The sequence below is a fragment of the Emydura macquarii genome, unplaced genomic scaffold (assembly GCF_026122565.2).
Source record: "Emydura macquarii macquarii isolate MOO-44397 ecotype Brisbane River unplaced genomic scaffold, CSIRO-AGI_Emac_v2 contig_3481, whole genome shotgun sequence".
NCBI classification, from domain to species: Eukaryota; Metazoa; Chordata; order Testudines; family Chelidae; genus Emydura; species Emydura macquarii.
The window spans coordinates 8,867-20,943 of record NW_027133618.1 but is presented as its reverse complement, the minus strand read 5'-3'; the positions used below and the strand labels follow the sequence as shown (position 1 = coordinate 20,943).

The 12,077-nt window shown below is 50.0% G+C and overlaps 1 protein-coding gene across 1 annotated transcript in view; it reads right to left on the bottom strand.

Annotated features, from left to right (window-relative positions):
* Positions 1-11,771, bottom strand: part of LOC137144750 (scavenger receptor cysteine-rich type 1 protein M130-like) — an 85,669-nt gene extending 73,898 nt beyond the window's left edge. Inside the window, exons 1-2 of the mRNA XM_067535223.1 lie at positions 11,708-11,771; positions 7,544-7,858 (exon numbers count right to left, since the gene is read on the bottom strand). Coding sequence (XP_067391324.1) covers positions 7,544-7,858; positions 11,708-11,771 — 379 coding nt within the window. The remainder of the gene's footprint in view (positions 1-7,543; positions 7,859-11,707) is intronic.
* Positions 11,772-12,077: the final 306 nt, after the last annotated feature.

The window sequence follows — 12,077 nt, the reverse complement described above, 5'->3', positions numbered from 1 at the left end:
GGTGAGGAAAAGAGCCACAAAAATAATTTGATGGCTTCAAAATGAGCCTTGCAATGAGAGATTTCAGGAGCTCAGTCTGTTTTGTTTACCAAAAAGAAGGACAAGAACTGATTGGATTATATGTGTAAGTACTTTTGAAGAGATAAAACACTGTGTAATAAAGGCCTCCTTGATCTAGTGGAGAGAGGCAGAACAAGAACCAATGGTTGGAAGTTAAAGCCAGATAAATTCATATTAGAAGTTAGGCATACATGTTTCATAATGAGGGTGATTAGTTTGTTCCATTGGTTACCGGTAGATGGGAAGCAGAAGATTCCCCACTACCTGAATTATTCAGATCAAGACTGGATGCCTTTCTGAAAGATATGCTTTAGCCAAATACAAGTAATAAGATTCAGAACAGAAGTAACTACATTAAATTCTATAGCCTGTGTTATCCAGGAGGTCAGATTAGATGAACTAATGCTTTCTTCTGGCCACAAAATCTATAAAGCTATGAATCTGAAAGAAAGTTAAGTTTGTTAAGTCAAGCGCTCAAACATTCAGAATTCTAAACTTGCACTTGCCTGTGAAACCTTAATAAGTCCATCTTGTAACTATGCGTGATGATACTGTTACATAATTACATGAACATATACTATTTTTCCACGGGAGCCCTGCCTCCTTCAGTGCCCACAACACGTGGTACTCACTGAATGGGAAGATGGTCAAAAGTTCTCTTTATGCTCATTGATCAATGTGTGGCCCCAGCCTCGATGTACTGCACGCCATCCAAACCCTACTCCAAATACTGAATTATTAATTTCATCATGGGTTTTTGTGTGATGCTCATTTCTGTACAACCTAAATGCTTCAGAAACATTAATTTCTATTCACAACACCTTTAGGAAGTAGAGAAGTTGTATTATCTCCATTTTACAGACGGGGAACTGAAGCCCAGAGACATTACAGCCAAAATAATCAAAATCGTACACTAATTTTGGGTGCCCAACTTGAAACACTCAGGTCCTGGTTTTTCAGAGTACTTAGTCTGGTGCACCACAGTTCCCACTGACTTTGGTTTACAGCAGCAAGTGCTCAGCACTTCTGTAAATCAAACCTCACAGTCTCAAGTGTGCCACCCGTAAAATGAGGAACAGTTATGAAACATTTGGTTTCAGTGACTTGCCACGCATCACTTAGCAGCTCTGTGGCAGAGGCAGGGATAGAATCCAATTCCCCGGGGCAGCATTCAACTGTCCGAACAATGAGACCCTCCTTTGTCTTCCTGCAATCTGCTGTCTCATACACAGAACACTGTAGGAAAGTAAAGAGTTAAAAGCTGCACAAGTGGTCAGGCCTAAGCTACGGGGAATGGGGTCAAGGCACGGGCAAACCTTGTTTCTGCTAATTGGTGTAAATTCTAGTTAGAGTCTGTTATCTCTCTTCTTTTCCTCCCTTCCTGGCCATCTGTGCTGGGAGTAAGGCTAATAAAATCACTTGTCGCCACTCCTGCGCAAGGCCTTGGTGGGAAGAAAGCCTTATCTTCCTTCTCCCCCCAGCATACCTTTACTTCAAAGAACATTAATATAAAATTTATAAGTTTCAAGGTGATGTGCCTGACCTCTGTATGGTAATCCTGTAAACAACAAACAGGGGTGGGTATAATTGTATTCATTATGTAGTTGTCAATATTCATTTTATAGATGTCAATATAACCAAATAAGGGTCTATGGGGAGTTGCTGGAAATGTATACATTTACATACTGTTATGGATAAAAGAATTGTAAAGTAACCCCCTCGTTGCTCACTCGCGGCGTGGAGGTGGAACGAGCGGGCAATAAAGGGTTCTGTCTCCCCAATCCACCCCCGCGACAACCTGTTTGGTGATTTCTAACAAACACTTTACAGTTTCTGTAACAAATGAGGCAGGGGTCTTACAGACAACCGCTTGCTTCACTCCACAACCCTAATTCACAGCACTGTCTATCCTGTGCACTGAATGAGCCAGGGTTCCTGTGGAGAAAATAGCATGTCATAATGTAACGGAAGACTGTATGTCAATGTGTATGTACAAGTGGCGCAAAATAAAGTTGCAAAAACAACTTCAATTCTGCCAATTCCTTATATTTTAAGGCTCAACTTTGCAAACTGAATGTTCCTATCAGTAAGTTTTGTGCTTAATTTCCTAGGTTTTTAAAAAACAAACAGAAAAACCAGATGTTCCAAGATGTGGAATCATATTAACACGCACATGGCTCACCAGTAGGGTTGGACCTTTAAATGCACCACACAAACCTCTGCCACTGGAGCTAAGAGAGTAACTGACAGCAGTAGCAGGTTGTCATCCTCTTTGTGGACCAGCACTAGATGGGAATCAGAAGATTATTGGGGAGATGGGGTTTGACAAATATTTGGTGACAGCAGGAGAATGGCAAAACTCAGGGATCCTGGTCTCCATTCCAGGCACTGGAGAGGAGGTGACAGACCCTTCTTCCCCTGTTCCCCCACATCTAGCCCTTTCTTCCCACTCCACTCCAACCTATACCTGGCCCAGTCCTGTCTCTTCCCCATCCCTTGCTCTGTGTCCCACTCCCATTCTCCTTGTCTACCCAGCTCCAGTCCTTCTCATTCCCAGTCCTTGTCTCCTTGCCCAGCAAGCCCTAGACTTCACCTCTGACTTATTCAGACTGGTCCCAGTTTTCCCTGTTCCCTGTGCTGCCTCTCCCCTCTGAGATCCTCATTTGACCTGTTTCTCTCCCCACCCTTATCTTGAGATGTCCTGTCTTCCCCCCCAGCCCCAGTTTCACTCCCTTGATGCCTCACCCTGTCTCAGGGCTTCTCTACACACACACTCAGTTTGTGGCACACTGGGGTGTAAATTCACCCGCACTACCCGGCTGAGCGCTGAGTGTCAGTGTGGACCCTGCTGCTGCTGCGCACTAACATTTTCCTGGTGCTTTGAAACGGGAGTAGATGGAAGCGCACTGGGGAACGGTTAGCGCCCGGCAGCACGGTCCGCATGGACACTGAGTGCATGGCAGGCCAGTGCAGGGCAGATTTACAGCCCAGCCTGTCACACACTTAATGTTCATGTAGCTGTGCTCGCAGTCTTCCTGCCCCACCCTGCATGCCTACTGCAGTCTCTTTGCCCAGTTAGTCTTAGACTCCCCCCACACCCTGGCTCCTGATCTGATCTGTCTCTGCTCACCCACCCCCAGTTCCTCCCCAGGGCTTCCCAGTCCCAGACTCCTCGCCCAGTCAGTCCCAGTCTCACCCTGTTCCCAGGCTCTTTGCTCAGCAAGTCACAGTCTTTATCTCCGACTCCCTGCTCTAGTCACCCTGCCTAGCCAGTCCTAGTCTCTTCCCCCAATCCCCTCCCAATCCCAGTCTCCTTCCCCAGACAGTCCCCATTTCCCCCTTTCTCTCCCAGGTCCAGTTTCTCTCCCCCCACCAGTATCCAGTATCAGAACGTCCTGCTCCCTCCCCCCAGCCACCGCACTGGTTCCTCTCCCAGTCTGTTCTCCCCCTCTTACCTCAGTCTGGTTCTTGCCTCTTCTACATTCAATTCAGGGAGCTTCCTTTCCGTACTGCCTGGGCCCAACAGGGGAAGACAGACTCTCTGTGGCAGAGTGCCGGGAGTGAACAGATGAGCTGCACTCTGATTGTGATGCTGGCAGACCAGATGACAGCTCATGGCAAAGCCCCAGCCTACACTGAATGCCTACAAACGCACAGCCAGGCCAATTCACATGTGCATTAGTGTAGGTCAGAGTGACTGTTGAATGGATGAGTGTACGTGATGTTTAATATTCAAGAAAACTAATGCACTGTTACTTGTATTGTTTTCACTTATCTGTATCCCATTATAATGCAATAGCAAAGAGTTACACTCTATATACCCCTGTAATCATATAACTCATCAAAGAAGACAGAAGCCTTGTGGGATACAAATGAAGAAGCCTCGTGGAACGCAAATTAACAGAAAAGTGCTAATGTCAAAGCAAGTGGCCATTGTGTGTGATGATGGGAGATCAGAGACTCTAAATGCATTCGTCACTCTCCATCATCAAAGGAAGAGCCCACGTGGGCAGTGACCCTAGCAGCTTGTTTTCTGGGAGAAGAAGCTATAAGTTTGGATTCAGGGAAAGATCCTTCATCTCTGGGCTGTTTGGATTCTAACAGGATGGAATAACTGAACGAGAAGATGGAGATCACCAGAGTTATACTGGGAAGCTCTGCGAGACTTTTGGGAAACTGGCAGATTAGAAGATCTCTGCTACCATCAGAATTATAGACTGTGACTCACCTGTACATATGTTATCTGCTTCAGCCTCCCAGTAACTCTCATTTCCTTTTAGCTAATAACGTTTTGTTAGTTTGGTATGGAATTGGCTACCAGCATTGTCTATGGTGTAGGATCTAGGGTACCCACTGATCTGGGGCAAGCGAGTGGTCTCTTGGGACTGGGAGCAACCTGGATGTGGTGTGATTTTTGGTGAAAGTGACCATTTTATCACATAGTTCATCTTGCCTGGATGCAAGACAGACTGGAGAGTCTAAGGGGACTGTGTGACTCCCTGGTAGGAGTTTTACAGTGACCCAGGAGCTCGCATTTGTTACTGGCTTGGTGAAATCTAATGATAGAACACACCACCAGTTTGGGGTGTCTGCCCTGTCGTCTGACAGTCTGACCTGAGCTAGGGACTCACAGTTGTTAGCCACTTCAGACAGCATGATGCTGATCGTTTAGACACCATTTAGTCCCCCAGAGAAAGCTGATTGAGGTAATTCAATAACAAAGCTTACGGGCCGGGAGTAGGGTGTCCAAATGTCCTGACTTTATAGGGACAGTCCCGATATTCAGGGCTTTGTCTTATACAGGTGCCTATTACACCTCAACCCCCTCCTGATTTTTCACACTTACTATCTGGTCATCCTAACTGGGTTGGATACAGAGCCAAGTAGCCCATCAGACCAAATCTGATCAAGAGGCACTGAAGGACACCCCAGGTGGGAGAGAGAGAGGGGAGCAGGGATAGCTGAGCCCAGGCCCAAAAAGGCTGCAGAGAAGGGAGATCTCTGCTCCTCTCAGGTCCTGACAAGAGGGCCAAAAACCCAGACGACATTGTAAATAGACTGTTTCACGAGGACTAATGGTGTTGTTGCAGGGAACTGAAAATATGTGGCACTGTGAATGTGTAACTAATGGGGTCTGTGCACTTTTTGCAGGGTAAGACAACAGGAGCAGGGACACGTCCTGGTTCATTCCCTTGTCTCAGTTCTGGTGCCTGTTGTCACTCTGATCCGCAGCACCCAAGAGCAACTTTCACAGAAAGGTCCTCCCTTCTTGCAATCCCCGGCCTTACTGGCTAAGCACATTCCCACTGCTGTAACAACTGAGATAACTGGGTGACTGCAGCCCAGCCTCACCAACCTTGTGGCTGACCCACCCGAAGGAGCCTGGGACCATGGCAGGAGCCGCCCAAGATTCATGAAAGCATTATGGGAGGCAACCACCCTGCAAACTGCGCTAGAGGGGCCATACCCCAAACTGAAGGGACAGTTTTAGGAAGCAGCCCAGGGCAGTGGATTTAGACTCCCTGCTGAGAGAGCCGCCCTGTTCAGGGGTTGACACACACACACACACAGGGGCTGAGGCCTGGTGGAAAGGGAGGGCCTGGGTTCCCTATCCCACAGCCTAGGAGACAGGGACTACTCAACCTGGAAAACGAGGGGCCAGAGATCAGGCGCACCAACCTCTAAACTACTCGGCCCTTCAAACACCTTGTTACAAACCCTACTTTTATTCCCATTCCAAACTTGCAGCTCCAGCTGAGATGCAGGTGCAGTTGTACAGAAAGGTGCACAGAAGGGACTTTTGCTCTGATACCCCTTGGTGTGTGTGCAGCTTCCTGGTGAGGTTCTCAGAGAAGGACTCCCTCTGGTGCACTTGCTAAGTGTGAAGTACAAGGCATCGCAGTTGTTATTACCAGGTTAGGGATATTACACTGGCAAAGGCCAATCTGTTTTTTGCAGTTTCGAAGTCTTTGCAATTAAGCTCATTTTTATAGAGTTCCTGCCCACCCTATATTCTTATTTGTTAGAAATACTAGGAAATAGCATAAACCTCCCTTCCCCCACCCCCAGGTGACGAGAACGTTAAGGTTTCTCACTGAAACACTCAAAATCCAGGAGAGGCTTACGATTAAACACTGCCTTTAGCTCCCATAGCCAGAGGGAGCTGATAAACTCTTGGAACGATAGGAAAATATTCTACTCTTCCTTATGCTGTTTTCAGGGCAGAATATTATTACTACTGAATGTTAAGAAAAAAGATATTAAAACTAAAACTTAGGGGTCTGTAGTTGTAATGTTAACTATTGAGTCACAACAAATGCCTCCATAATATGGTATTGCTGTGCTGTGTGGGGCTGAGGTATGTTCTGCCTGAGCCCTCTATGCTGCGCCAGATCTACAGGGTATCAGAGAGTTTGAAAATGTCTATTATTGTGACAGTAACAAAACAAACCAGGGAGTGCCCTGGGTTAAATCTAATACTGGCCAAGCTGGAAGAATCCACCCATTCCTTGGTCACCCCATGAGGGTGGGAAATGGGCTATATAAATGCCCCCACATATCTGTACATCTGCAGCTGGGTGTCTAGGTCTGGATTTTAGGGTCAGGGTAACATTTTCAAAAGTGCCTCAGAGACTTAGGAGCCCACGTGACATTTTCAAAAATGACTCAGGGCCAGATTTCAAAGGGCCGGCAGGTGCCTGGAAATGCAGACAGGGCCTGGTGGGATTTTCCAAACCTCCTGGGGTTTGGCACCAGGCACATTTGAAAATGCCACTGGGCGCTTGTCTGCAGTTTTAGACACCTCAACATCATGATAAATCTGGCCCTTAGTGATAGTCTCAATGAAAGTCAGTGCAAGTTGGGCACCAAACTCCTGTTGGCTTCTTTGGAAATCCCATGGTACATTTATATACAGTTTTGCAAACAGAAGTTAAGGGTTATAAACAGACACATGATTTGCAAGAAGGCAAGTTCACTTATTAAGTGAGTCTCATTAATTTTTCTAGGGCAATGATGAAGTTTCCCAAATATTTTTCCCAAAGTGGTGACTGGCAACCGCAGCCACAGACCCTGTGGGGCAGGTGACACCAGCACGACTAAGTGCCCTGACAAACAACTGCATCCTTAGGAAACTTTCAGCCCTGTACAGCAGGCAAGCTCCTGGCCAGATCAGAGATCCCTCCCTCCTGAGCCCGACCCCTTGCCATGGGTCCCACAGCTGGGACCTACTCAGAGGAAAAGGAAAAGGAAAGACGTGGCATTGAAACAACTGGAAATGCAATAATGAAAAGGTTTCACAGTTACACGGGGGATCCTCCGTGGCCAGTGACATGAATAGTAATAATTACAGCTCAGTAATGACAGGACTTGCTCTGGTTTCTGTTCACTTCTCATTAGGCTCACAGGCACACGAAGTCCTCTGGGTTCAAGCCTTTTTGTCTCAGGGAATTTGCCTTTCAGGACTGAGTTGGCTGATTCTTACCTGAGCAGGTCACTCCAGCATCCTCTCTGTGATCGCAGTAATGCACACCCCATCCCCAGTTCCTGCAGTGCCAGAGAGCAGTCTCAGTACCATCACAGGCAACGGAAGCCAGCCAAATCTGTCCAGATCCTGGTCCAAAATGAGCTTCACCAGGGGCACTGACAGCAGATCCACATCCCAGCTGCTTACAGACAACACCAGCATCTTCCATGTCCCAGTTAAAATCACACACCGTCCCCCACTGATCCTCGTGTTTAACCTCCACTCTCCCGGCACAGGGGCTGCCTCCATCCGCCAGCCGCAGCTCGTCAGCACCTGCAAAGAGACACAGAGCAGGGTCAGAGCGAGCAGGGAGCCCCTCCCCAGCCTTGTCACAGCAGAGTCCGCGCCCGGCAGCAGGGATCCGCGCCCAGAGCCATGAGACGGGCACGTGCCCAGAGCTGCCTCGTGGAGCCACCTCCTCACCTCTCAGGGCCTCACACGGGCTGTCAGTGCTGCAGTGCTCGCCATTTTATCGCCACACTGCCATTGGGGGTTTCACCTGTCTCGTGATAACAGGATGGAAGGCGCCAAGTCACCGAGTTTCCCTGAGTCCAAATGGCGCCAGCTCCCATCACTGTCAGTGGGGCTGGACCTGGTGAGATGCTGCCATCTCCCCACAGTCTGTCAGCGTGTGGGGGAGTCACTTCGCCTGAGCAAAGATGGCTGCCAGCTCCCACTGTTTGCAAGGGGACTGAAGCCCACAGGGAACATGGCTGCCCCTGGGTGGCTCAGGGGCTGGACAGGACCCAGGGACTGAGGTGGGCAGCAGAGACCCTGTGAAAGGAGGGTGGGGAGTGAGGGGAGCAGGGCACTGGGGGTCAGGAGGTAAATGTAGGAGTTGCAGGGAACGGGGTGAAGACAATGAGAGGGCAGGAGAGAGGGGAGGAGAGGAGAGGGGGTTTTGGAGCAGGGGGCAGGAGGCACAGAGGGGAGCAGGGTCTGGAAAGGGGGGAGCAGGGGCAGGTGGGAGAAAGGAAAGGAGAGTGGGGTGGGGGCAGAAGGCGGGATGAGGAGAAGAGGGGCTCTGAAAAGGGCGAAGGAGCAGAGGGGTGGGGACGGGTGACCTTGTGCAGGGCAGGAGAGAGGGGGCCTGAAGCAGGGCAGCAAGAGTGTGGGGAGGGGAGAGAGTGTGGAGCAGGGATGAGACGGAGGGAGACAGTCTGGAGCAGGGGGGCAGGATGGAGGAGGGGGGCAGGAGGGGGCAGTCTGGGGCAGCTGGAGACGGGGGAGTATTGGGGAGTGGGGGCAGGAGGTGAGGGGTGGAAGGAGAGGGGAGGGGCTCTGGGGGGGGATGTGCTACCCAGACTCAGGCAGAGAAGCTGAGGAGTCAGGCAGGGAATTGTGGCTCTTTGCAAAAGGCTAAACCAATCCCGCCCCGTCACGGTGCAGGACAGTGGAGGTGAGCGGCTGGTGTCCGTGTGCAGGTCTCCGATATCTCGGCCTGTAACTCACCCTGAGCAGCAGCACAAGTTCTGTGTGCGAGTGTGCGCCCGGCTGTGTTCATTAGCTCAGTGGGTCTCCAACTCGTTCCCAGCCAGCCCTACGTCTGCCAGAGGCAATGGAGCAGGAGGGGAGAGTGAAGGCAGCCCTGGGCCATGGCCGGCAGTGCCCATCTCCGGGTCAGCAGAGGGTAAGCGCAGTCTGCAGCCGAGCAGCCAGGCAGAGTTGTGCAGTTTGGGTGCATTGAAGGTGACGCTGCAGCCTGCGATTCGCACCCCTGCTCTGGCCGAGGAGCCGAGGGGAGTTCAAATGTCCAGAGACAGACTGAATAATGTGACTGGCTGGTCTTTACAGGCTCATGATTCTTGATCTGTGGAGCTTGGCAATGCTGCCTTGTGCTCCCCACCAGAGCTTCCTCCCCTCACCTGCCCCACACATTTCCCACTGCCACGGGGCCCTTCCCACTCTCCTCCCCTGGACTCCTTCCTCTTCTCTTCTCCCCTTTCCACCTAGCCCCTCTGCCTGCATGTACCGGCTGCTCTCCCCCAGCTGAGCAGCACACTCTGCCCCAAGCCCTGCCAGTGGCTTTTCTCCCAGTAGCCAGCTCTGAGTTACACACACCCCCCAGTTGTCTCTGGAGCCGTTTCCATCTCTGGGGCTTGTGGAGAGGCCAACATCTGCATCACATGAAGCAAAGTCTAAATTCCCACAGAAGATTATGAATCCAAGAAAAATACATTCGACAGAACCTGTGCTTGGCATTACTACATGACACTATCCCACAAATAACTCCACGGTAATTTATCCCTCACACAGCAACAATTGTCCATCTCCTGCACGGTCAGTCTGATCACTCAGGAGTCACCACAGAATTCTTTGCTTTTCGGTCATGTGCAGCTGTACCTGGGCTCTAACCCCAGCACCTTATGTAAGAACTTTTGGGGAATTTGACATGTAAACGCCAACTAACCTGCTGGACAGTCTGTTTGTCCAGAATTTTCTCAGCATCAGCCCCCTACTCACTGCACAGTTACTGAGCTGTCTGTGCAATATATGGTAGGGCAGGTTTTTCTCTAAGACAATGATTTAGGCTCATTTCTGATTATCAGCTTCAGTTTCTGAGGCTGGCGCAGCAGCACATGGGGTTCCCATGAACCAGCTACAGCTGTGCAGTTCACTGCCCTGCCCTGCCAGCACCTGGGTCATTCTCATGCCGTTAACACCAGCCCAACAGGTTCCAATCGCTGCATTATTTAAATCAGATCTGGGACCCACTTTAGTTCTAAGCCAATTTTGAATCAGTTTTGGAGTCTTTGGGCCTGATTCATTTCCTGGGTTGCACCCGCCTGTGCTGCCGTAACCCAGGATCTCGGTCCCCCCCATTGGTGTTGTCTGTCTGGAGCTGGGACATAGCAAACCAAAGAGCCTGCAACCCCTCTGTGCGGGGGGAATGAGAGCAGCCCTGAAACTGGGCAGGGGCAGTCTGGAGGGAATGAAACCAATGTGGCCGTGAGATGCCCTGATACAGCACCTCTCCTGTGCAGCTTGTGCTGGTTGGGTTTCTCTAGGCTCCAACTAGGATTCAAAGCTTCTCTGCTCCCACAGAAACCCTGGGGCAGGGAGGCAGGGCTCCTTCAGGGTAAATCTTCCTGCTGGCACAACTTCCAGTACCCTCGTGAGCACAGGGCGTTGCACACTGCACCCCAACACACACACACACACACACAGACACACACACACTCACACAGCACCCCTCTGTGGGAGGAATCAGCTCTGGGCTTATTTGGGTCAAGTCCTGCTCAACTCACGCATGCAAAACTTCCGCTGACTTCAGTGAGTGACTGGGGGAGTGAGGAGCCAGGACTTGGCCCTTGGAGATGTTGGCTTTGGACCAAACAGACATTTCTGTTGGATCCCAAATTACAGATGTATTTATTTGGAGTTAAAATACTAAAGCGAGGCCTAGCCAAAGCTCTAGGCACCCGGACAGCATTGACAGCACACGCAAATCCCAGCAGCATTGACCATTTCAACAAAAACTCAGCCAGCCGGACACCTACAGAAACTCCTTCCCACCCCACTCTCGTTATGTCAGGCACAGCCTGGGTCCTTCCCAAATACCCCATCAGAAACCTGTGTTTGCCAGTGTGCCAGGAAGTCATCAAATCTGGGCTATTTCAGCCAAAAGGGAAAAGCAAGTTCCAGACTCCATTCATCCATTTCCTTTATAAAAGGGGAACCAGCTCGGACATCTCTGCTGACTGCAGATGTGGCAGTAGGGCACAAAGGGAGAGAGATGATCCCTCAGGGAGGCCAGGCCCAGGTCATTTAGGACTTTATAAATCACAACAAACACCTTAACCTCCACCCAGAGATGGGCAGCAGGTGCAGATCCTGTAGCAGTGCTGTAACGTGCTCCCAGTGAGACACTCGCTCAGTAAGTGAACTGCCACGCACCAGCCTCAGTCTCTGAATGGTTTTAAAGTGCAGCCCCTTGTAGAAGTCACTGCAATAATCTAAATTCGAGGTAACAGAAGCCTGGGCAACAGTGGCAAAATCTGCATCTGACAGAAAAGGTCAAAACCTCCTAGTCAGACAGAGACGGTCAAAAGCTGAGTGTAAAAATTACCATCATACTTTCAGCTAACCCAGCTCGCCATGTGCAAAACAGAGCAGACTTACCTGCTGTGTCCTGAACTGTGAGGAGAAGAAGCCACAGCAGCGGAGTGCAGAGATGTCCCTTCATTGCCAGCCTGACGTGCTGTCCCCTCCTTTCACTGCACGGGCTGCACCTGAACACCCTGCCAGGGCTCCTCTGTATCTGACAAGTGATAACAAAGCCACGGAAGGGAAATATATAGATTCAGAGGCTGGTACCAGCTGCCAGAAGGAACCAATAGCAAACCCACCTGCCTTTTTAGTTCTTATCAGTGGCTTTATCTGTGAATTTCTGCAGCTAAAACATCCAATAAAACTTGAAAGCAACAAACATCACCATATATGAGTGATGAGCTCCCTCCTGACGTCAGGTTTACCACAGCCTCAGAGCATC